Source organism: Podarcis filfolensis (assembly GCF_964270895.1).
Source record: "Podarcis filfolensis genome assembly, chromosome: 16".
Taxonomy (NCBI): Eukaryota; Metazoa; Chordata; class Lepidosauria; order Squamata; family Lacertidae; genus Podarcis; species Podarcis filfolensis.
In genome coordinates this window covers 2795557-2820510 of record NC_139620.1, presented here as the reverse complement: position 1 = coordinate 2820510, position 24954 = coordinate 2795557, and the positions used below count along the sequence as shown (strand labels likewise).

The following is a 24954-nucleotide window of genomic DNA, read 5'->3' as shown; positions in this document are numbered from 1 at the left end:
CCCCCCTTTTTCTGCTGTTCTCAGTCCTGTGCACCAAATCACTAAGGTAGGTTGGAAGCAATTCTTTCAATACCCTTGTTTGTGATGGGAACAGCTCCTGACCCGTTTCACCGGGTATTTTTCGCTCTATAAGACGCACTTTCCCCCTCCTGAAAAGTAAGGGGGAAAGTGTGTGCGTCTTATGGAGCGAATGCAGGCTGCGCGGCTATCCCAGAAGCCAGAACAGAGAGAGGGATCGCTGCGCAGTGCTCCCTCTCACTGGTCTAGCTTCTGGCTTAGCCCCTCAGTCCCTTCCCCCACCTCCCGGAAAAGCCCCCAAGAGCTGCGCTCCCTTTAAAGAGCCGCGTGGAGTGTGTGTGCGGCTCTTGGGGAAAAGCCTGCAAGCGCCGCGCACACGCTCCACGCGGCTCTGCTCAGCGCTCCCTTTAAAGAATTTCCCCCCCTTGTATTCCCCTCTAAAAAATAGGTGTGTCTTATGGAGCAAAAAATACGGTAGTTATTCCGCAGTCATCAAATCGGCACTATGTACCTAAACCCAGTGGGCAAGGGAACCCAGTCTTGGCCCGCCTTGGGTGTGTGTGCCCAAGTTGGCCTTCAAAGTGGTTTTCTTCAGACCACACCCGCCTGTCAACCAGCTGATGTCACTGTGGGCAATGTGCTGGCAAATCAGATCCCTGCAGCTGGCAGGATTGGACCCTGTTTGCCAGTTGGTGAGCAGAATGTTCCTGTTCAGTTTGCAGGCGGCCAAAATACAGTGTGCAGTTTCTTTGCTTCCACGTACCACTGTGCTATTGCTTTGCGGTCCCAACGTAACGCTTCAAAATGCAGCGTCTTGTAATGTCACTGCGATTAACCAAACAATTTAACCCCTGTGTTGCAAACAATAGTCAGTAATATCAAGGCAAGAGGATGACCAAATACAATGATATGATATCAATATACACTCTTTATATACCATATTTTTCGCCCTACAGGACGCACTTTTCCCCCTCCATAAATGAAGGGGAAATGTGTCTGTGTCCTATGGAGCGAATGCAGACTTTCACTGAAGCCTGGAGAGTGAGAGGGGTCAGTGCGCACCGACTCCTCTTGCTCTCCAGGCTTCAGGAAGCTATCCGCAAACCTTCTGAGCGCGGCGGGAGTTCCCGCCGAGCTCTGAAGGCTTGCGGATAGCAGCCTGTTCTGGGGGCTGGGGAAGGGGGAAGCTCAGGCAGCTGGGGGGGAATAATTTTTTTTCTTTATCCCCCCCCTAAAAACTAGGTGCACCCTATGGTCCAGTGCGCCCTACGGAGCGAAAAATACTGTAATATGAAATATATGAAATCACATAAACAGAAAACTTATGAATCTCTGAAAGTCACAAAATATGCACTCTTAATGGATTTCATATATTTCATCATATATAAAGAGTGTATATTGATATTGTATCATTGTATTTGGTCACCGTGTTGCCTTGGATGTCACTGTGATTAACAGCTGTGTGGCCACACCTTCCTATCCAATTTACACACCCCGGGGTGGGAAGATTGGGATCTGGTCCGGCGGACCAGTTTACAGGTACAAAACGTGTGTCGAGTGCGCCTGAGACCCCATATAGCAAAGGTGGAAGGTGGGGTTTTTTTTTGGGGGGGGGGAGAGACAGGATCAGGGAGTGGGTGGGAGAGGAAAGGAAAACTTTTTAATATATATATTTTTTTACATTCGCCCACAGAACAAAAAGCACAAACCAATTGCACAGAGCCACCAGCCAAATGCGTCTGAGAGATTAAGAAACAACCATACAGACAGGCAAAAGAAAAAAAGAAACAACAGACAGCACAGGCAAGGAAATCATAGAAAAGAACAGGCCACAGCGATATGGTGACGACAGCGGTAGAAAAGGTGACTGAAACCAAATACAGGTAAACTGGAGGGTGAGGCAATGTTCTCAGGTGGGGCAGCTTGGAGTATTAAGGGATGGAAGGGGCAGAGGTGGCGCCCAGTTCAAAATCGAATTGAGACTCTCTTTTTGGAGTTTGGGGGCAGAGACGGGGGGCCGTGTGGGTGCAGGGGCCCCTGTGTGTGTGTGTGTGTGTGTGTGTGTGTGTGTGTGTGGTGGAGGGGGGGGGCTTGCTGTGCAGGGGGAGGCATGGGAAGGGGGGGAAAGGAGGGAGGGGGAGATAAGTTCACCAAACGAAAACTACGTTCCAGAAACTCACGGCACATCCAGTAAACGCTAAACCACGCAGACGTCATGCAAAAAGAGTGCAGCTCGGATCACATGACGTTTTTGTTTGTTTGTTCTTTCCAAATAATAAAGAATAATAATAACAATCACTTTTCTTTTTGTTCATTCCAGAGGATGCAACTTACAAGGGGGGCGGAGCTACGTCTCTCGCAACAGGCGAAGGGGTTGGCTTAGCAACAGAGTCGTCTCAAGATATGATTGCAACACCCTGTCGGAGGGAGGGGGGGAGGGGGGAGGGAGGGGGTGGGCGTGGTTTTGAGCAGCAAAGAAAAAAAACGGGAATTTGGTTTTCTTTTCGTTTGTTTTTGTGTGTGTGCGTGCGCGCGTGGAAAAACGAACGGTTCTTTAAATTTGTTTTTTTTTTTGCAACTTCACCGATAAGAAAAGGGTTTTCTAAAAAATAAAATAAAAAGGACATTTAGTCAAAGGAAAACGACACTGCTTACTGACACATGGAAGAAGACACGAGACAGGGAGGTTTCGACTCTGGTCACTTGTAAACTCCCAGCATGCATTGGGAAGAAAATGGACGGATTGCGTTGTCACAACTTTCCTTCTTTAAGAAAAAATGCCCCTTGATTCTTTTAGGACAGGTGTGGGGGAACCAGTCCCAGTCACTGCAAGGGAGATTAGACTTCCCACCCCTTTGGCTTAAAAAACCCCCAAAGCACAACCCACAACTGACAATGGTCCTTAAGTGAGACTGGTGGCAAGGCACAATCTGATATGACGAATTATACAAATCCACTATTTAAAAAATAATGTTCATCTCCATTGCACCTTTCCCAATTTCATCAAGCTGCCTGGCAAACAGAACTACAAATGTTTTTAATCTTCGTTTGTTCCCTTAAAACAAACAAAACGAAAAAATGATCCCCACCTGTCCAAACTCATTTCTGACAGTATTCTGAAACTCAGCCACATCTTCTCCCCAAAAGGCGAAACCATATATATATATATATATATATATAATGCTTTTCCGGCTGATCAGCTGGAGATGATCCTTACTTGCTCTGGGCAACTAGACCAACATGGTTTGCAATCCAGCATACCAAAGCCTCTGTTGAACTTTTTGCCAACTCCTTGGGTTAAAAAGAATGAATTTGTAACACTCCAGAAGGGAAAGGGGGCCATAACTGATGGAGGGTGGGAGGTTGGAGGAGACAACATCCCAGAACTGACTCCTGAAATTTAAACGTACCAGGAGGAGAAAACACACACGCGCAAAAGATTTCCTTGATTTGAAAACAACCACCCAGAAGAGTCACCTGGGGTGATGCCCTGCACAAGAAGGCAACCCCCACCACACCTGACAAAGAAGCGTCACACCCGGAGAGATTTATCTGTAGGTGGGGAAATGCGAACGAAAGCAAAGGCATGGTGTGACAGGTTATAATAATAATAATTTTTTATTTGTACCCCGCCCATCTGGCTGGGTTTCCCCAGCCACTCTGGGCGGCTTCCAACAAAGATTAAAAATACATTAAAATGTCACACATTAAAAACTTCCCTGAACAGGGCTGCCTTCAGATGTCTTCTTAATGTCAGGTAGTTGTTTATTTCCTTGACATCTGATGGGAGGGCATTCCACAGGGTGGGCGCCACCACCGAGAAGGCCCTCTGCCTGGTTCCCTGTAACTTGGCTTCTTGCAATGAGGGAACCGCCAGAAGACCCTCAGAGCTGGACCTGGACCACAGTGTGCGGGCAGAACGATGGGGGTGGATGTCATGCCACACCTAGACACTAGTGAATCCTGTCCTCTCTCCCCTGACCCTCACATGCAGGTCTCCACTGAGCCTCCGCCCTAAAATACACGTCCGCAACGGCTGGGATCGGACTGTCCAATTGCTCTTGACGCCTTTGGCGGAGGCTGCGCATGGTCTCTCTGTTGGGGCGCTGACTTGAGCCTCAGGTTATGGTTGCCCAATGGTGATATAACGTGACGCAACGTGACATCATGACATCACGGCACTTGCGGGGTCTGGCAGGGTCTCTGATGTTGTCTGGTAGAAACCAGAGGTCGTGTCACAGCCCTGCACTGTGGGTGCTAAGCACCCACGATTCTTTTGTGTGTGGGGGTGCCCTGTCACCCTGGGACCCCTAGACCTGGTGCCTATGTCTCTCTGCATGTCCAGACAAGGGACTCATGCAGAAACACAACAGCAGAGGAGGTGCCCTGTGGCCGGCGCTGACCTCTTTTCCGAAAATTGCAAACCTTTGCAAAGGTGCAGAGCTCAGCCACAGCGAGGCAAAGAGAAGTATCATCAGAGGCATTCTGGGTAAATAAAGATGGCTCTGGCGGCAGCCTCCTCAGCGCTGTTAGCTGTTTCTGCTGCTGCCCCCCCCCAGTGCCCCCACACTTGTCCAGGCCCCTCATTCTCAAATGCAAGAGCACAAATGCTTAATCTGAGATCTTGCCAACTCTGCTCTGCTAAGGCTGGCTGAACGTCACCGTACTCTCCTCATATTTAGAACTGGGTTGAGCATAGATTTAAATATACCTTCTCTGCCCACTCCACCTTGAAACATCTGCCACCCCCCCAAAAAAAATATGACCAGGGCTGTGTCGCCCCCTAATGGCTGGGAGGACACCGTGCAGAATAATGTCGGCCAGAACACACAGCACAGCGAAGGGGCAATCTGTGGCCCCCAACCTCAGGTTTTGCTGGACTCCAAATCCCAACAGCCCCAGCGGCCAGCGTGGCCCCCCAATGGGCAGGGATGGTGATGGAAGTTGTAGCCCGGCTGTCTCTGGAGGGTCGCAGGTTCCTCTCCCCAGGTCTTGATGCTCTCCTGCGGACTCTGGCAAAACCCCCACTCCCCCAGCCAAAACTTGACAGCGGATTGCAACATGGGCTTGCAGCAACTGGTGCAATTGTGTAAAGAGAGATATTTTGCATTTTGAGCTCTCTGGGCCTGTTGGGTGCTGGATCAACATGTCCCTCACAGAACGGGCAGAGGCTACTCCACCAGGAAGGCGTTGGGGTCAATGGGCCAGGAGTTAAGGAAAACAAGCTTTCTCGGAAGGGTTTTTACGCTGTGATTTCCCTCTCGGATCCTTGCAACCGGCCAATCAATGCATTTCGAGGGACTTCCAGGGTGCGGGGGTCAGGTGTTGTGGCGCTGCGGTGCCCTCCCTCCAACCCTCGGCAGACGAACGGTGCCCAATAGGCCCGTCTGCCCCAGCGGTGTCTCCTAATCTCCCTCGCTTTGGAGGGGGGGGCACCCACCTGATGGGCAGCCGGTTCAGTAGGGCCGGTTGGCGTCTTTAGGCCTCTTGAGCTGGACTTTGAGGCGTTTCATCCCAATCTGGAAACCGTTCATGGCCTGGATGGCCGCCTGAGCGCTGGCGGGATTGTCAAAACTTACGAATCCTGCAAAAGGCGGAGGGGAAACGGACAAGGAGAAGGGAGGATGGGGTGGGCGAGGGCCTGCTGTGACCTCACAGCATGCAGACGGAGACCTTCCCCCCCCTCCGTAGAACCCACCCCTTGCTTGGTTTGGTTTCTAAAGCAAAGGTTTAAGTTGATAGTCCCTATGAGGGAGGTGGAGAAGGCACGCTCGGGGGATGTTTCTCTCTCTGCGTGCCGTGTGCGAGAAGGCCGCTGGTTTTTAGCCTCTGCGGACTGCGGTCCCCCATGATTTGGGGGGACCCTATTCTCTTCCCCCAGAACCCCGCTGGGCTATCCCTACCGAAACATTTGCTCTGATTGGTGGCCCGGTCCACAAAGACTTTGGCGGAGATGACGTTTCCAAAGGGGAGGAACATCTGCAAGATCTCAGAGTCTGTGAACTCCTGCGGCAGGTGGTAGATGAAGATGTTACAGCCCTCGGGACCTGGGAGAGGACGGCCATGTTTCGGGATAAAGGAAGGCGGGAGGGAGGGAGGAGAGAGAGAGAGAGAATTGCTCGTTGAGAACATGCTGGAACACAGAGGGAGCTGGCTGTGCAATCCACATCCCCCGTAACATTTAGATGGAAGGAGCTACAGGGTTATAAGGAGCAGAACTAGCCGCCTGAGAAACAGTTTCTATCCAAATGCGATTTTGGTTTTAAACGCAGTGTAAGGAGTCTCTGGGATGCGGGTGGTGCTGTGGGTTAAACCACAGAGCCCAGGGCTTGCCGATCAGAAGGTTGGCAGTTTGAATCCCCGCGATGGGGTGAGCTCTGGTTGCTCTGTCCCAGCTCCTGCCAACCTAGCAGTTCGAAAGCACGTCAAAGTGCAAGTAGATAAATAGGTACCGCTCTGGCGGGAAGGTAAACGGTGTTTCCGTGCGCTGCTCTGGTTCACCAGAAGCGGCTTAGTCCTGCTGGCCACATGACCCGGAAGCTGTACGCTGGATCCCTCGGCCAGTAAAGCGAGATGAGCGCCGCAACCCCAGAGTCGGCCACAACTGGACCTAACGGTCAGGGGTCCCTTTACCTAAGGAGTCTCTCCCTCTGCGCTTTGGAGGCTTCGCATTGCTTTCGCTGAAGCCAAGGAGCCTGCATTCACTCCATAGGACGCACACACATTTTCCCTTAATTTTTGGAGGGGGAAAAGTGCATCCTATAGAGCGAAAAGTACGGTATGGGGTACCAGAGTTTTTAGGGGGTTAACCAGGCTGGGATAGCTGGGATAGCAGGCTTGTTGGTTTTTGAGTGTCTGATGTAGATTTTTTCAATTTTGTTGCTCTGTATGGGACAATGACAATAAAGATTATTGTATCGAAAGCGAGACATTGCCGGCACCTCAGGATCTCCGCAGAGGAAGAGACGGACCGGATTCCAGAATGTTCCAATGGAAATAAATGTCTGCAAATCAATGGCAGCTGTGGGGTGGGTGGGGAAAGGGGCTCAGTGACCCACCTACCTTCCCGCTGCTGCTGCTGCTGCTGTTGTGGAGGCGGCTGCTGGGCGATGATGGTGGCTGGCTGTTGCGGGAAGGCCGGGCTGACCAGTCCGTAGGCGGCAGGGTAGGCGGCTGGGGGGGCAAGCGGGGCAGAGTGAAGCCTAAGCTCCTCGCATCGGCCGAGCAACGGGCAGAGAGAAAGCGACAGGCCTGTGGTGTTGCCCGACCCGCGGAAGAACACGTTGCGGGCACTGCCCAGGCAGAAAGGCTTAAGGCGCAGAGCGGGCACCGTGCCCTCATAGGAATGGACAAAACCACCAGCGTTCCTAATCTTGTGTATTTCTGAACCATTTTTTTGCTTGCCAGCATTTTATTAAAACCAGCAGTTTACCCCATTCTTGGGAGAATTTCTGCATGTGGTTTTCACCAATACATGCATATACTGTATTTTTCCGTGTATAAGACTAGGTTATTCCCCTAAAAAATAATGTGAAAAATTAGGGGGGGAGCGTCTTATACATAGATATCTCTCCCTCCATTTCCTTAAATCTGAGTCGCCCAAAATAGGGGGCATCTTATACATGGGGGCATCTTATAGATGGGTAAATACAGTATATATTTTTAAAAAACGCACACTTTCCTCTATTGTGCTTTTTTTGTGTTTGGAGAACTGCATGGTAAAATTTGAAGCCATGCAAACTTTGAAGGACAGCTGTGTTTCAGTTCTCATCATTATTCCAAGAAGTAGGCATGAGGGAGTTTTGCGAACCAAACCAAATTCCTCCCTCCTCTCTGGACCCTTCCCAGATCTTGCTGGACCACAAACCCCGCAGTTCCTGAGCGCCACTAGCCTGTGGAGTGCCAGAGACATTCCCCATCCCCGACGTAATAGATGTGGCATTCTGGGAAAGCCAATGAGCCAACATCCCTGGCGCCATCTTGGCCATAGAGCAGGGACCAGGTCTCTGGTGTTGCCTGGGCAACGAGGCCTTGGCAAAAGGAGACATATCGGCCCAGAATCCTATAGATGCCCATTCCCCACCCCATACCTGTATAGTGCTGCATCCCGGCGTACGCCTGCTGCAATGGGTCCACGGGGGCTGCTGGGCTCTGTGCTGTGTCAGGGGGTGAAGAGGAAAGAGTACACATTTATGAGACGATAATGGCCTGCTTCACACACAGAAAGCAAAAAAATATATATCTCCAAGTCGGCATACCGGTCCTGGTTTTGTTTCCTAAGATTACCCGCTCTGAGACCCCACAGCTAATTCTCCCCTGGCCCCCTCGCTGGCCCAAGTAGGACCAATTCAGCCAGCTAGCCCTGGGGATTATCTAATGCTTATTTCCCCTAAATTGATTTCTGAACTTTGAATTTGATTGTTATTCATGGTTTTTATACTGTATTTTATGCTGCTTTTACAATTAAGTGTTTTAAATTTGTTGTTAGCCGCCAGTTTGTGAACTGGGAAGGGCGGGGTATAAATAAAATTTTATTTATTTATTATTAATAAGAACCAACCACATTGTGCAGCCATGGTTTGTTGCCGGCTTACAAACCACAGTTTTTAAAGCTGCGGTTTAGTGTTGCGTCGGAATCCAACCATGCTTTCCTTTGGCCGCCTGGTGCCAGGCTCTATAGCTGGGGCGGGGAGCCACGCTCTGCAGAAATGAGCAGTGCCGTGTTGGGCACAACTCGAGGCTTCTTAGGCAAACCACGGTTAAAGCAAACGGCAGCTGAGTGTTACGTGTAAACACAGCCAATGCTATTTCAGATTCCTCAAGCTCCGGCAGCCATCAGATCTGGAGGCCAGGTAACCCTCTTTTTTTGTGTGTTTATATTTTTTTATTAATTTTCAGCACATTTTTATCGACATTTTCACAAATTATCTCCTTTTGGACTTCCTTCAGCTTCTCTGGTAATCATCCATATTTTCCTCTAAATTACACATTCCCTTTATTTGTATTGCCGCTTGACCTCCCTCCCCCTTCTATTTCTTTTTAGCAATACATCTCAGCTTTCACAGTGCTTCTTGAAACCCCACTAGTGTTGTTTGCACATCACATGTACTTTTCAGATATTCTACAAACTTTCCCCAGTCTTCGATGAACTTTTGGTCTCGCGGATATCTAATTTTCCCAGTTAGTTTGTCCAATTCCGCAAAGTCTGTCAGTTTCATTCTCCATTCTTCTATTGTCGGTATTTCCTCTTGCTTCCATTTCTGGGCCAATAAAAGGAGCCCAGGTAACCCTCAAGTAGGACATGAAGCAATTTCCCTCCTCGCTTGTCTGCCCACAGAGCAGAATCCTGCTCCTGTACATGGAGGCTCCATCACTAGATACTCTCACAGCTAATAAGCCTACCAGAGGAGCCCTGGTGAGTCAGGTGAAAGGTCTACAACTTAGAGCAGCAGTTCTCAACCTGTGGGTTGGCAAGCCCTAGGGTCTGTAGTTTAACCCACAGCACCACCCCCGTCCCTAATATAGGATTACAGTGGTGCATTTGTGTGTGTGTGTGTGTGTGTGTAGATCTAGGTGGTCTCAAGGACTTGGGTGTTCAGGAAAGAAAGACCGAAAAACGGGGGACAGGCGTTGTGTGATCAGAGGGAGAAGGAGACCCCGGGAAGCCTCAGATACCTGGGTATGGGTGGACGCCATTTGTGTAAATGGCCTCGGAGGCCGGCTGCCCCGTGCTCTGCGTGGGAACGGGGCTGTAGCCGTTGACGCTGAGGGTGGCCGGGATGGCAGACACTGGCGTGGCGGCAATGGCAGGTGGCGTGCTGGTCCCTGTGGAAGAAGGCAGCGGAAGGTTGGCGGGGCACCAAAACCTCACCAGGGCTCTGTGATGGAGCCGCTCGTGTCCATAAACTCCATAGCTCTGCCCTTCTTGAAATCACACAAGCGCCAAAGTTTACTCCTCTACGCAGCTCAGGCTGTCAGATCCGTGTGCAAAGCAAACATTAAGAAAGAAACAGGGATCCATCGGTGGGAATAAACGGTGCCAGGCTTTGCATAATACATCGTGCGTATTTTTGGCTGCTTTGCATAATCTATTCTGGCTAGAATTTCGCCGCTCACCAAGTTTCAAGGGTGTCATAAGGACCAGAAGCTGGATTTGAAAAAAGAACAAACAGGGAGCCCCTCATATTTTGGACTCTGGTTGAATTGCACCCAGTTCTCTTCTCACAGCCCCATCTTAAGATGAGCTCTGACTCCCCCCGCCCCCCATTTGAACTTTCCTTCTTAATAGCAGGAAGGTTGAGAGTACCTACGAGCAGGAAGTCAGGGGAACTGAATTCCCTTGCCTTAAAAAAAACTAAATCCCGTATTTTTCGCTCCATAAGACGCACCTTTTCCCTCCTAAAAATTAAGGGGAAATGTGTGTGCGTCTTATGGAGTGAATGCAGACTGCGCAGCTATCCCAGAAGCCACAACAGTGAGAGGGAGCGCTGCGCTGTTCTAGCTTCTGGCTTAGCCGCGCGAAGCCTCTTCACGCCACGGGGAGCCTTCATCCCGCTGCCCCGAGGAGTCTTCGCGGGGCTATCCCTGGCTTTTGCAGGAGGTGGGGGAAGGGACAGAGGGGCTGCCCTCTGTCCCTTCCCCCACCTCCCGGAAAAGCCCGCAAGAGCCGTGCTCCCTTTAAAGAGCCGCGCGGAGCATGTGTGCAGATCTTGGGGGCTTTTCCCCGAGGAGGGATGAGGGCAGCCCGTCGGGGAAAAGCCTGCAAGCGCCGCACACACGCTCCGTGTGGCTCGTGTAAGGGAGCGCTGAGCAGAGCCTGCAAGCATCCCAGAATATATTTTTTATTGCATTCCCCCTCTAAAAACTAGGTGCGGCTTATGGTCAGGTGTGTCTTATGGAGCGAAAAACACGGTAATTAATATATTTTTTTTGTCTGGGGGGCTGGAATGGCTACGCCTGAGCCAAAAATCCACCTATATCTGTAATCAGTAAAGTTGTGGCCATTTCCAATGCAGATCATTGTCTGCTTGAGTTTATTAATCACGTCTTAAATTTAGCCACTGCCCGGGGGAGTGGCACTGTGACTTGGACCGCAACAAACAAACAAACAAACAAGGAAACAAACAAACTTTGTGTTGAATCCCCCATACCTTTTCCCCCCCAGGAAAAAACCACACATACTGGGAGTGGGAAACATCTCAGACTCCTTCCGGAAAACCCTGGTTGGTCACAGTGCCGATTGTGCGTTTGTGTGCCCTGTGAGGAAGGCTGAGCCCACCCCCTCCCCTTCCTGGCTGGGCCTCCTTGGCCCCCCAACCTTACCTGAGGAGGTTGTGATGGGGGTGATGGGGGTGGCAATGAGGCCGTTGGGGTTGATGGTGGCCATCTGCTGCATCTGCACGGCGGCCATCGTCGCCATGGGGTTGAGGTAGGCGGAGTGCGTGGCAACAAGAGCTGCCTGTTGCTGCATTAGCTGAGGGCGGAAAAGCAGGGAAAGGGGGCAGGAGAGAGAGAGGGGTCAATAATAATAATAATAATAATAATAATAATAATAATAATAATAATAATTTGTTATTTAGGATCTGTCCTTCCAGTGAGCACTCAGAGCTGATTTCCTTCAGAATGGAGAGGTTGGATCTTCTTGCAGTCCATGGGACTCTCCAGAGTCTCTTCCAGCACCAGAATTCAAAAGCATCCATTCTTTGGCGATCAGCCTTCTTGATGGTCCAGCTCTCACTTCCATACATCACTACTGGGAAACCCACAGCTTTTACTATACTTTTACTACTTTTTACTATACGGACCTTTGTCAGCAAGGTGATGTCTCTACTTTTTAAGATGCTGTCTAGGTTTGTCATTGCTTTTAAGCTTGCAAAATCTTAGAAGGGGAACGGTTGTGAGGCACCAGGGAGTGGCTTTCACAAAAAGGAACCCACACTTCTAAATTTACCCCTGCACATAAGGTAAGGCTCCTCCTCTTAAAAATAAAATAAAATCCCTGCATGTAGAAGATTAGCATCTCAGGGTGAATAGTTCTTGTCCTTCCTTTTTCTTGGCATGCCAGTTATCTATAATGCAGCTATTTCAGGGGAGTGTTAATGGAAATCCTTTCCTTTTAGAAAGCTAGCGTCTGAAGGATAAGGGCCATAGCCTAGCTTACACCCTGACATGCTAGCTTTTTAGATGCGGTGAGATGATCTTAAGGAAAAGTATGTACGTATGCACACATCAGCGTCCCTGTTTGTGTACTGAGCTGGGAACCCCCCCCCCAAAAAACACAGCCTGCACCGTCCCCCTCCCCATAACTCCGGGCTCCTAGAGCGAAGGGGAGCCTCTTACTGCTTGGGTGTAGGCACTGTACACCCCAAACTGCAGGGCGATGGGGCTGAACATGCCCAGCTGGTTTGCCACTTGCTGCATCCGGCGGAGACCCCTCTCCTTCTCCGTGTCGGCAAATTTCACCACGAGGCTGGACGAGGCGCCCTGGAAGGAAGAGGGAGAGATTGAGGTCTCCAAACAGAGCAACTTTGCTGAAGCTTGGGCAGACTTTCCCAAGCTGGCACCCTCCAGAGAGACAGTGTGGTGCAATGGTTAGCGTGCTGGGTTACAACCTGGGAGATAACAGGTTAATAATAATAATAATAATAATAATAATTTATTATTTATACCCCGCCCATCTGGCTGGGTTTCCCCAGCCGCTCTGGGCAGCTTCCAACAGAATATTGAAATACAATAATCTATTAAACATTAAAAGCTTCCCTAAACAGGGCTGCCTTCAGATGTCAAGAGAACAACAACACGGAGGTCCAGCTTCGAGGGCCTTCTGGTGGTTCCCTCCCTGCAAGGAGGTTACAGGGAACCAGGCACAGGGCCTTCTCGGTGTTGGCACCCGCCCTGTGGAACGCCCTCCCACCAGATGTCAAGGAAATAAACAACTATTTTACTTTTAAAAGACAACTGATGGCAGCCCTGTTTAAGGAAGTTTTTAATGTCTGATGCTGTATTGTTTTTAATATTCGGTTGGAAGCTGCCCAGAGTGGCTGGAGAAACCCAGCCAGATGAGTGGGGTATATATAATAAATTATTATTATTATTATTATTATTATTATTATTATTATTATTAAGGGTCAGGGGAATGCCAATACTGATGGCACTTGAAGACACCTGTTTAGATAAGCGTTTTCTCCTGATCTCTTGTCTTCAACGCCCAAATTCTTCTTTTAACCGTTATGCTCTGATTAATGGGCTTTGCTTGTGACATACTTTAATCTCAGGTGTTTTAATATACAGTCGTATCTTGGAGTCGAACGGAATCCGTTCCGGAAGTCCGTTCGACTTCCAAAACGTTTGAAAATCAAATTGCAGCTTCTGATTGGCTGCAGGAAACTCCTGCAGCCAATCGGAAGCCGCGGAAGCCCCCTTAGACGTTCGGCTTCTAAAAGAACATTCACTGCTGGGTCACGATCTTTCGGGAGCCAAAATGTTCGAAAACTAGGCTGTTTGACTTCCAAGGTACGACTGTGGTTGTTTTGCTAAATGTTGTCAGACGACAGCTCATGTCAGCCCCTTAGCCAGGGTAGTCAACGGCCAGGGATGATGAAAGTCATGTTAACTTGTGCGCAGCACTAGCCTGGGGGAAGGTCTAGTGTTTTCTCAAAAATGCATATTATTAGGGGAAAGTGTCAGTTAAATGCATACGTTAATGAAAGTAACATCAAAAATGCATTATTCTTTGGGAAATTTGCTTGCAAATATGGGTGCACAAGGGGAAATTGTGTACAAAGATTTGTACATTAAAGAGAAAATGAAGATTTTTTTTTAAAAAATATAAACTGGTGCAGAAACGCGGAGAATTGAAGTTGAGATTGGAAAAATTAGAAACAGAGAAGAACCCAAACTGATTGATTTGTGCCCTATTTGCCGCCCCCTGATCGCTGCCGTCTTAAGTCGTGCGTGAATGCATAGCATCGGAGGCTAGCTTGAAAAGTTGGCAACCCCCTGATTCAAACAGCTATTTAATTCACAAAGCAAATTGCTGGATCTCTTTTCTGCACCCTTGGCAAAGCTTAAAAAAAAAAAGTTGACAAATGTATAGCCGGCAAATCTTTTGGACTACAGTGGTACCTCGGGTTAAGTACTTAATTCGTTCCGGAGGTCCGTAATTAACCTGAAACTGTTCTTAACCTGAAGCACCACTTTAGCTAATGGGGCCTCCTGCTGCTGCCGCGCCGCCGGAGCACGATTTCTGTTCTCATCCTGAAGCAAAGTTCTTAACCTGAAGCACTATTTCTGGGTTAGCGGAGTGTGTAACCTGAAGCGTATGTAACCTGAAGCATATGTAACCCGAGGTACCACTGTACTCTTTTGGGAAAGCGGAACAGAGGACGTTTGTCCACTAGGAGGTAGCAGAGCCCATGGAAAATTTCTTCCCTCTCCCTCCTTGCTCACTTACTGAAGGCGGAGCCTCAAATGAAAGGAGTTAATGGAAGGCAGGAGGGATTTAGCAAGACAACCTTCTTCTTCTCCTCCTCCTCTGCCCCCCCCACAGCCCCTGGCCCTCCCTGCCCCCCCACCAAGGCAGAAGTTATGGGTCTCACCGGTAACGTGCGGCTTCCGTGCAACGTATTGATGGCAGCTTGTGCTTCTGCGTGCGTCTGGAACTTCACAAAGGCACAGCCTGGCAGAGGGGAGAGAAAGGGAAAGATTCGGAGACAGAAACAGGATGAGCTTGGCCGCTGGATCAGGCCTGCGCCCTGTACTCACAGTGGCCAATCTGATGCATCACTAGGAAGCTGTCAGATGCTGGTGGTGGTTGCTCGTGAGTAACCAGTCAGGACCCCGACCTGTCTTTTACAGGTTTTATTGTGCAAACGATTTACAGTGCAGATCTACCAAGTTCATGTCCGTCTCAGTCACTTGCAGAATCCGGGAGTGGCCCCTTCCAGCTTCTCCCCCAACATAAGAACTTCGGCACCCCAAGCCTCCTCCTCCTCCCCTCCTTGCGTTTCACCCCTCTGCGCAAGCTGGGCGACGGAAGTGGCGTGTGCCCCTCCTGGCCAGCCTGGCCAGGTGAGGCCCTGGGGCTCTCTGCATCATCCTCCAGCCCTTTCCTTCGAGCCTGGCCAGGTGAGGCGCTGGGGCTCTCTGCATCATCCTCGAGCCCTTTCCTCGTTTGGCTGGCCCCTTCCCCCTCTTCTCCGCTGGAGGTGTGGCTTTTCCCACCACTGGAACTGCTCCTCAGGAGTTTCGGAGGCTCTCTGTATCCCAACGGCCCCCCTGCTTCCCTCCCCTGTTCCGATGGCAGTCCCCCGACAGAAGCCCACAAGCAGGAGACTGACCACAGGAGCCTCTGCTCTCCTGTGGGTTCCAACGACGGGCATTCGGAAGCACCGCTGACTCTGACCGCAGTGGCCTCTCCTGCACAAATTGGTCCAATTCTCTTCTAAAGCTGCCCGAGTCACTGGCCATTGCTATATTTTTGTTGTAGCAGCCATTCACCAGCCGCCCCCTCCCCACCAAGCCACCCTTGTCTCTCCGGGGTTGCGCTCAGGATGGCAAAACCAACTGTGTGTGTTTTGAGCTATGCCTAGCTCCAATTGGCTGGGACCCGTGCCGTCATGAACTCAGCTCACCCTTTTTAAACCTCTGAAAGGCGGGCAGCCCATGGAGCTGGGGGCGTGGAGGAGGACCCACTGAAACAGGGCCCGATTGGCTGTTTGGTATGTTGGTCACCTGCCTTCTAGATGCAGGAGGAAGCCAGAGCCAGGGCCGTCTTAAGCATATCCGGCGCCCTGGTGCAAAGCTCTCTCTGGGCACCCCCACCCCTCCGTTCCCCAGAGTTTTTTTAGGGAGGGCAGCGCTGCTGGCGGGGCTGGAGGAGGCGGGCAGCAGCTGGAGGGCGGCTCCTCCAGTGGGGAAGAGGCGCAGGCTGGACGCGGTGCCTCCCAGCTCAACTGGTTGCTTCGTGCTACAGTGGCCACGGCAGGCAGAGACTCTGGGCGCAGCGCTACTTTGGCGTGGCATGGGTGGCGAGCTGATGACGGGAGGTGCCGTGTCCAGCCTCCGCCTCTTCCCTGGCGCCCTCCAGAACTTGGCGCCCTGGCGCCCCGCGCCACTAGCCTCTATGGGTAAGACGGCCCTGGCCAGAGACACCCTTCCGATGATCAATGCTCTGTAAGGACCTAAAATCAGGCCAACGTTAGCTCGCTGTGCCTTATCGCTTTTTAAAACAGGCCTGCATGAATCAGGCCTGGCGCACCCATGAGGCAAGGGGAGGCAGCTGCCTAGATGGGCACTCTTCTACCTCTGGCACTGGCAGAGAAGTGGTGCCAACATCAGTGCCAATTTCTGGCGAGATCTCGCTGGAAATCACTAGTGATCTGCCGCTGTTTCTCCAGTGGTGAAAGTGGCAAAGCGAGGCGGCACTTCCTGTCTGGCATCTATCAGGTGGCAAAAAGTGATGCGCCCACTCTTGAGCATGCGTACAAAATGTTCTTACATAACAGGGGGCCCTTAGTCACTTCCCAGAGCAGCAACTCTCTCCAGATGTTGTTGGACTACGACTCCCATCACTAGCCGTTGGCCAAGCTGGTGCTGATGGGAGTTATAGTTCGAGGGCACCTGCTCAGGGGCTACCTCCCGATGGCAGCGGTGGGCGGCCGCCTCCCCTTCTCCACTCACCTTTGCTGGTGCCGTCGGGACCCCGCAGTACCGTGCACTCGTCGATGTTCCCGAACGGCTCAAACATTTTCCGGACGTCCTCATCTGTCTGCTGCTTACCCAACATTCCCACAAAGAGCTTCCTGTCTTCTGGAAGGAGGAGAAAGGAGGTTGATCAGATAAAGGCCATCCTGGGGGAGCCCAGACTGCGCCATAAACATGCCCCCCTCCGTTCAGAAAGCTGGCACAAGTTTTAATTTGTTTCCGATCTACTTTAACTTTTCGGACGCCTTGGATTATTGTTGCTGTTTCTCTTAGTGGCGATTACGTCTTTTAGGGTTGGTTTTTTTGACAGTCAAGCAGTATATACCGGTAAATTCCACAAAATAAATAATATACCATATATTTCGCGCTATAGGACGCACCTGACCATAGGACGCACCTTGTTTTAGAGGGGGAGAACAAGAAAAAAAAATTCTCCCCCTCTCTGCTCAGCGCCCCTTAAGCAAAGCGGCAGCAGAAACGGAGCCCCTTCCATTTCTCCTCCCGCTTGGCTGAAGGGGCTCTGCGCAGCTCTCCCTCTCTGCTGAAGCCAGGAGCGTCTTGCTTTCCTGGCTTCAGCGAAAGGAACCCAAAGCCTTCGGAGCACCGCGGGACCTCCCGCTGCACTCTGGAGGCTTCAGGTTCCTTTCGCTGAAGCCAGGAGAGTCTATCCATGAAGCCTGGAGAGCGAGAGGGGTCGGTGCGCACCGACCTCTCTCGTTCTCCAGGCTTCTGCGAAAGCAACACGAAGCCTCCGGAGCATGGAGGGAGCTCTCCCTCTGCACTTCGGAGGCTTCGCGTTGCTATCGCTGAAGCCAAGCAGCCTGCATTCGCTCCATAAGACGCACACACATTTCCCCTTAACTTTTCGAGAGGAAAAGTGCGTCCTATAGAGCGAAAAATACGGTACATACACACACATCCCCCCCAGGGAAAAAACCTGGGGGGATTGCACCGAAAAACAATGGAAGGATAACAACAAGAAGAATAAAATTTCCTCTTGCGTGCCAACGTAATATGGATTTGTTAAGCACGATGGGAAAGTCCCTTACCAGTGACTGTGACAATAAGAAGGGGTTCACATTGGACCTGTGATACTGGGAATAAACAACAGAGAAAAGGCAGGAACAAAAATAAAAGACTTTCTGTGGACCAGCCAGAACATGGGAATCTCCAAAAAATTAATTAATTCAGAATGTATAAATGGCACATATATTTATTTTAAATTTGGATATGATGTGGGAAGATTAATGAAAAAATTAATAAAAAAATATTTTTTAAAAAAGGGGGAAAACCCCTGGAACAGTGTGTGTGTGGGGGTGAAACTTATTAGCTCTCCACCACCTTTGCCAAAATGGACCCCTCCAGAAGCTTTGAACTACGACTCCCAGCTGGCTGGCGCTGATGAGAGTTGTAGTCCAAAACATCCGGGGGATGGGGTTTCAGGGTGGAGAAGGCTGTACCTCTTGATATGTTTTTTTTCAGGTTGCGTCCTGCAGTGACCCAGAAGTACCGGAAAGGGTTACATCCAGGTTTCACCACTTGCGCATGCGCAGATGCGCAAAATGATGTCACGCTCATGTGCAGAAGTGCCAAATTGCGACTTGCGCAGATGCGCCACTGCGGGTTGCGTTCCTTTTAGGTTGCGAATGAGGCTCCGGTTTTGGATCCCGTTTGCAACCAGAGGTATCACTGTATTATTAAGGGAATCAAACCTGTCCAGAACTTGGAGGCCAGCTTCTCCAAAGACACCAGGTGAGCAGGCAAGCTGCTCTCTGAACTGCCCAGCACCCCAGAGAGAGACTTTACCTCCTCTGCTTTCGCTGTCCGCTGGCTTCACCTGGATCGGTCGGTTCATCTGGAATGAGAAGGAGACAGAGGCTGTGGATCCAGACCCAGAGGGGTGAGGTGGGGCAAAGGCCATCATCATCATCATCATCATCATCATCATCATCATCATTTATTCTTTATACTCTGCCCATCTGACTGGGTTTCCCCAGCCACTCTGGGCGGCTTCCAACCAAATATCAAAAACAATACAGCATCAGACATTAAAAACTTCCCTTCACAGGGCCGCCTTCAGGTGTCTTTTAAAAGTAAAATAGTTGTTTATTGCCTTGACATCTGGTGGGAGGGTGTTCCACAGGGCAGGCGCCACCACTGAGAAGGCCCTCTGCCTAGTTCCTTATAACCTCACTTCTCACAGGGAGGGAACTTCCAGAAGGCCCTCGGAGCTGGACCTCAGTGTCCAGGCAGAACGATGGGGGTGGAGACGCTCCTTCGGGGATACAGGACCGAGGCCATTTAGGGCTTTCAAGGTCAGCACCAACACTTTGAATTGTGCTCGGAAACGTACTGGGAGCCAGTGTAGGTCTTTCAAGACCGGTGTTATTTGGTCTCGGCAGCTGCTCCCAGTCACCAGTCTAGCTGCCGCATTCTGGATTAATTGCAGTTTCCGGGTCACCTTCAAAGGTAGCCCCACGTAGAGCACATTGCAGTAGTCCAAGCGGGAGATAACCAGAGCATGCACCACTCTGGTGAGACAGTGCGCGGGCAGGTGGGGTCTCATCCTGTGTACCAGATGGAGCTTATAAATAGCTGCCCTGGACACAGAATTGACCTGCGCCTCCATGGACAGCTGTGAGTCCAAAATCACTCCCAGGCTGCACACCTGGTCCTTCAGGGGCACAGTGACCCCATTCAGGACCAGGGAGTCCTCCACACCCACCCTCCCCCTGTCCCCCAAAAACAGTACTTCTGTCTTGTCAGGATTCCACCTCAATCTGTTAGCCGCCATCCATCCTCCAACCTCCTCCAGGCACTCACACAGGACCTTGATAGACTACAACTCCCACCCTCTCCCCTGAGTGTTTGCCATCTTGGCTAAAGCGATGATGAGAGCTGGCAACATCTGCACATGTCCCCCTCCTGCCTGCTTCCCATATCTGGGGCTAGAAATTCGGAAATGCAATACTGGGGCAGGTGCAACTCCAGTTTCTTAGAAGCACAGCGTTTTAAAACCATTGCTGTTTCATTCCTCTTTTGTATCGCTCCTTTCCTGCAAGGAGTTCAAAGGGGCATTCATCACCCCCCCAAAAAACATCTCCCCACATAGCTGTCAAGCGTCCCTTATTTGGCGGGGCAGTCCCTTATCCCAGCGCCATGTCCCGCTGCTGTCCCTTATGGATGATGTCCCTTAAACAAGCTGCTGAAGGTAATGGGGCCCTTTCTATGTCCAGCTGTCCTTTGTCAACAACAAATTGTTGCTGTTGTTTTGTGTTGAATATATGCTATATGCTAATTTATGGACCTAATAGGTATCTAAAGCCATTTGCACGCAACAAAATATGTATTTTATCAAAGTAATTGTTAATCCCTTATTTTGGCTGCTGATCCCTTATTTTTGAGGCTGCTGGTCCCTTATTTTCAAATCTGTAAGTTGACAGCTATGTCTCCCCATTGCATCCTTGCGACAACCCTGCAAGGTAGTGTTAGGCTAAGAGCCCGGGGGTCACACTCGCAGACCTTCGCCATGCCATTTTTAAACAGCCAGGGAATTCTGGGAGCTGCAGTTTGCGCTGGGTGCCGAGAGACCCCCCCCATAGAGTTAAAATTTCCCCACCGTTCCCCGGGAAGAGGGGCTGGTTGCTAAACCACTCTGGGAATTGTAGCTCCTCCGGGAGGGGAATAGGGGCGTCTCCTAAAGACTCTCAGCGCCTTCAAACTACAGTTCCCAGGATTCTCCCACGACTGTTTTAAGATTATATAACTATGCTTTAATGGCAGATGAAGATGACGGACTATATGGAACTTGCTGAACTGACCGGGAGACTCCGAGACCAGAGAGAAGAGATGGTGGAAGAAGACTGGAAGAAGTTTAAGGAATATTTGAAAAAATATGTTAATATTAAAATCGTTGAATAGCTTTGGAAGTGGATATAGGCTGTAGGGTTAGAAGTAGAAAATAGTGTGTTTTAAAACAGTATTATTTGCAAGTAATAAAATACGAAGTTATTTTAAGTGTGATAAAAAAATAAAAAAGATGGTTAGAAACTATGATATATGTAAACTGCTAAAGATGAAGTAAAATGGAAATCAGATAGGTGGGACTTGGGGAAGCCCACTTAATGTTTAGAAAAATAAGGATATGACAAGAATTGGTTTGTATTTTTTTTTGGTGTGTTCTTTATTTGTGTTATAAAATGAATATTTTTTTTGGGGGGGGGGGAAGATTATATAACCATGCTTTAAAGGTGTGGTGTAGGCCTTTGGGTGATGATCAGAAGCTTGCCCCCCCCCCAGATCCTAGCCCCCAAATCCCCAAATGCCACAGCACATGGACACCTTATATGTGCTATGGGTTGTATAAAGAAATAAAATGATGCGCGGCGCTCTCTCTCTCTCCCCCTCGCACAACGACCCTGTGGGGTAGATTTGGCTGGAAGAGATAGTCCAAGGTCCAGTAAGGATTTGAGGCCTGGTCTCTCAGGTCTCAGCCTGACACTCTAACCACTATGCCACACTGCCTCTTGTTTTACAAAGGAAATTGCACACGCACAAAGCCCCAGGCAGCCTCAGGAGAGTTAAGTCCCTGATGGAGAGCACTCTCCCCAGCCTTCGGGATTAGAAAGAGCTAGATTATCCCAGCAGGCAGCTGGGGCCTTTTTTCTGTAAAAGCAGTTGTAATCACATTAAAGGAAAGCAGGCCTTGCGGAGGCGGATGAGGCTCTCAAAGGCCCGGGAGCAGGGAAAGAAGAGAGAAAGGGAGATTTCGCTGGCAAGGGCTTGTCGGCGAGGCTCCATCTTGCCTCCCTGAAACTGCTCTTGTGGTGGCAAGCTCTAGTGGGCCACAGTATTGTCCACTCTGACTGGCAGCTGCTGTCCAGGGTTTCGGACTCAAGGGCCATTCTGGGACCTAATGGGAGATGCCTAGGACCTTCTGCATGCCAACTGGGTGCCCTGCCACTGAGCCTCAGCTCTTTCCTTCAAAATCAAAGGTTCTAGTCCCCATGGTTCCAGAAAAGGAAGGACTTAGATAGCAACATGGGAAGAGACATTCGACTGGGCCATCTTGCTCAATATGGCCTGCACTGGCTGGCAGCAGCTCTTCAGGGGGGTTGAACCTGAGACCTTCTGCATGCAAAGCAGGTGTTCTACTAGTGGCATAGCGGGACATTGTGAAGTGCAGCAGGAGGGCAACATGGCAGCCCTTGTATCAAACAAAGTGCCAGGAGGTTGAACGTTCAAGCTACTGGCATGAAGCAGGAACCCCAGCAAAGAAAAGGAAATATGTAGTTAGCCTCTGTTTACCGTATTTTTCGCTCTATAGGACGCACCGGACCACAAGTTTTTAGAGGGGGAAATAAAGGAAAAAAAATTTATTTCCTGTCCGCGCACAGCCTGTCCGCTTCTCCCCGAGCTTCTCGGGGCTGTGGGGGAAGCTCGGGTCCCCCCCCCAGCCCCAAAGAGCAAAGAAGCCAAGACAGCGAGCGCGATCCATCCCGCTGGCTGTCTTGGCTTCCTCTTTAGCCTTGCGCAGCCTCTCCTGGCTGGAGAGGCTGCGCGCAGCTATGGCAATACCCCCACCTCCCGCAAAAGTCCACAGGAGCTGCGCACCCTTTAAGGAGCACGCTGCTCCTGTGGGCTTCTCTAGGAGGAGGGAGAAGGGACTGACTGGCCGCGTCAGTCCCTTCTCCCTCCTGGGGAAAAGCCCCCAAGAGCCGCGCAGAGCTTGTGTGTGGCTCTTGGGGGCTTTTCCTGCCTGCCTCCCCCCCTGCATTCGCTCCATAAGATGCACACACATTTCCCCTTGCTTTTTAGGAGGGGAAAAGTGCGTCTTATGGAGTGAAAAATACGGTACTTGTTTCCTCTGGCTTCCCACGTGCTAATCTGTCAGACAGACCAGCTTGAGAGCTTCGGCGGCACATCACTCCCTTGCCAGAGCAAGGGATCTTTGTGTCTATCCGGCACCTAGGCACTGCCAGTCAGTGACGGAAGTACTAAGTTTGACAGACAAAAGGTCCGATCTGGTATCAGGAAGCTTCCTAATGTATACCAGCAAATAATACACAAGAGCAAAAACGGTTTGAAAAAATTTAAATGTTTGGGATTATGCAGTTTAAAACAAGCTAACAGCCACCCCACAATAAACACATCATCCGTTGAAATCCTTAAGAGTGATGATTCCTTCATTGCGGCGGATCCCTTCCAACTCGACACTTCTATGACAATTATATGCATGTGATCCTGGCAACAAGCGCAGCGAGATTTACTTCTGAGTGAACATGGATAATAATAATAATAATAATAATATATTATTTATACCCCACCCACCTGGCTGGGTTTCCCCAGCCACTCTGGGCGGCTTCCAACAGAATATTAAAATACAATAATCTATTGAACATTGAAAGCTTCCCTAAACAGGGTTGCCTTCAAATGTTTTCTAAAAGTCTGGTAGTTGTTTTTCTCTTTGACATCTGGTGGGAGGGCGTTCCACAGGGCGGGCGCCACCACCGAGAAGGCCCTCTGCCTGGTTCCCTGTAACTTGGCTTCTCGCAGAGAGAGAACCGCCAGAAGGCCCTCGGGAGAGGGACCCCGGCGTCCAGGGTGGAGGCGCTCCTTTCAGATATACTGGACCGAGGCCGTTTAGGGCTTTCAAGGTCAGCACCAACACTTTGAATTGTGCCCGGAAATGTACTGGGATCCAATGTAGGTCTTTCAAGACCAGATAGGATTGTGCTGTCAAGACACTCGGATACTGACTGTGGCCGTGTTTTCCGAAAGGACTTAGGTCTTATGCTCTTGACTACTACAACGCCCTTTATATGGTGCTGCTCTTGGAAGCAGTTCAGAAAATCCAGCTTTTCCAGGATGCAACAACCCACATAGCCTCATGCAGAGTGAATCCTTTTCAGTCCTTGATGCTTCGGAGTCAAATTCGGGCCGCAACATTGGGTTTTTCTTTTTCCTTAAAAAAATCCACCCAAAGTCAGAATGTGAGTTATTTCTTACAAAGTGCACTTTCCCCTGCCTGTGAAATAAGATAAATTGGTGGCATTGTGTGTGCCGCAGGTGCAGACGGCCTCTCCTAATGAGGTAATCCTGGACCAAAAATAGGGTGCAGAGAAGTGGCGCCAGATTATGGGACTCCTTCTCGACGGAGGTTGATTTCGTCGAGGTTTGCAGCTGGCCATTCAGAACGCATCTTTCTCTGGCGATCCTTCTGCGGCTGAATCCGAGCTCATTGGCGGATAGGCTTTCTCGTGAGCTGCCGTGGTGCTTTCGCCCAAGCTGCCGTGAGGACGTCAGTGATATAACACTCGTTTTTCATGCTCTAGCTGCTCAATCTCAGAAAATAAAATAAAATAAGAGGATTTCGTGGAGCTGGAATAACGGGGGCAGAGGATCTCCTCTTCCAGGAGAGATGAAAGTATTTGGGGCTTTTAAAATGTGGATGGATCTGAGAGAGAAATTCAATCGAGGTCACATCTAAAGGTGAATTCTACTTAATTTGCACGTTCCAAAACAATACATTGAACAACAACAAAAAAATGGCCATCCTTTGAAATTTTCACTCCCTGAATTTTGCACTGCTGTTCTCCAGCAGGGTATTGTTTACAAAACAAAACATACAAACATACATACTGGGCAAAGTGTGAAAAAAAACTGCCTATATTGTTGGAAACAGCATACAAAAATACATTATACAGAGGGAAATCGCATTGCAAAAAAAATGTGCATGTTAAGCAAAACGGTGTAAGAAAATGTGCAGGAGAGAATTCGCACTGAAATGTTCGCAAGGATTTGTTTTTATTTTTCTAATTCACAAATTGCAGCAGAAATGTGGAGAACAGGATTTAAGATAAGCAAATGGGGAGAAACCGAAATGGGCAGATCCATCCCCTCCCTACTCTGGGGACGGGGTGCGCAGGCCGAACAGGCTTTTATGAAGTTATGCCCAGTGTAGAGAAAGTGGAGGCTGTAGCAGAAGGCGAGGAACTCTGCCTCTTCTTGAACCATTTCCAATCTAGCTGGTCATCCTAAAAATTATTTAAGAACTGGCAGCTGACTTTCTTCCCCCCTTGATATATCACATCTTTTAGACTGCAAGCCTGAAGATGATTTCATTCCCATCCTCACCCATGGCACTAGAACTAGGAGTCACCTGACAAAACTGAGTAGGAAATTAAAACTGGGTAGGAAATTAAGTAGAGAACCAAAGGATAGGATTTATTC

General features: G+C 49.9%; 1 protein-coding gene across 2 annotated transcripts in view; it reads right to left on the bottom strand.

Annotated features, from left to right (window-relative positions):
• CELF3 (CUGBP Elav-like family member 3) overlaps window positions 1–24954 on the bottom strand; it is an 84103-nt gene that overhangs the window by 5560 nt on the left and 53589 nt on the right. Inside the window, exons 3-12 of one of the 2 annotated variants that reach the window (XM_083591321.1) lie at window positions 18529–18577; window positions 16699–16824; window positions 14616–14695; window positions 12358–12501; window positions 11341–11491; window positions 9694–9843; window positions 8109–8174; window positions 7081–7191; window positions 5922–6065; window positions 5459–5602 (exon numbers count right to left, since the gene is read on the bottom strand). In XM_083591321.1, coding sequence (XP_083447447.1) covers window positions 5475–5602; window positions 5922–6065; window positions 7081–7191; window positions 8109–8174; window positions 9694–9843; window positions 11341–11491; window positions 12358–12501; window positions 14616–14695; window positions 16699–16824; window positions 18529–18577 — 1149 coding nt within the window. In that variant the 3' untranslated portion in view covers window positions 5459–5474. Of the gene's footprint in view, window positions 1–5458; window positions 5603–5921; window positions 6066–7080; window positions 7192–8108; window positions 8175–9693; window positions 9844–11340; window positions 11492–12357; window positions 12502–14615; window positions 14696–16698; window positions 16828–18528; window positions 18578–24954 lie in introns of both variants that reach the window. The other variant, XM_083591320.1, reaches the window with a different exon arrangement.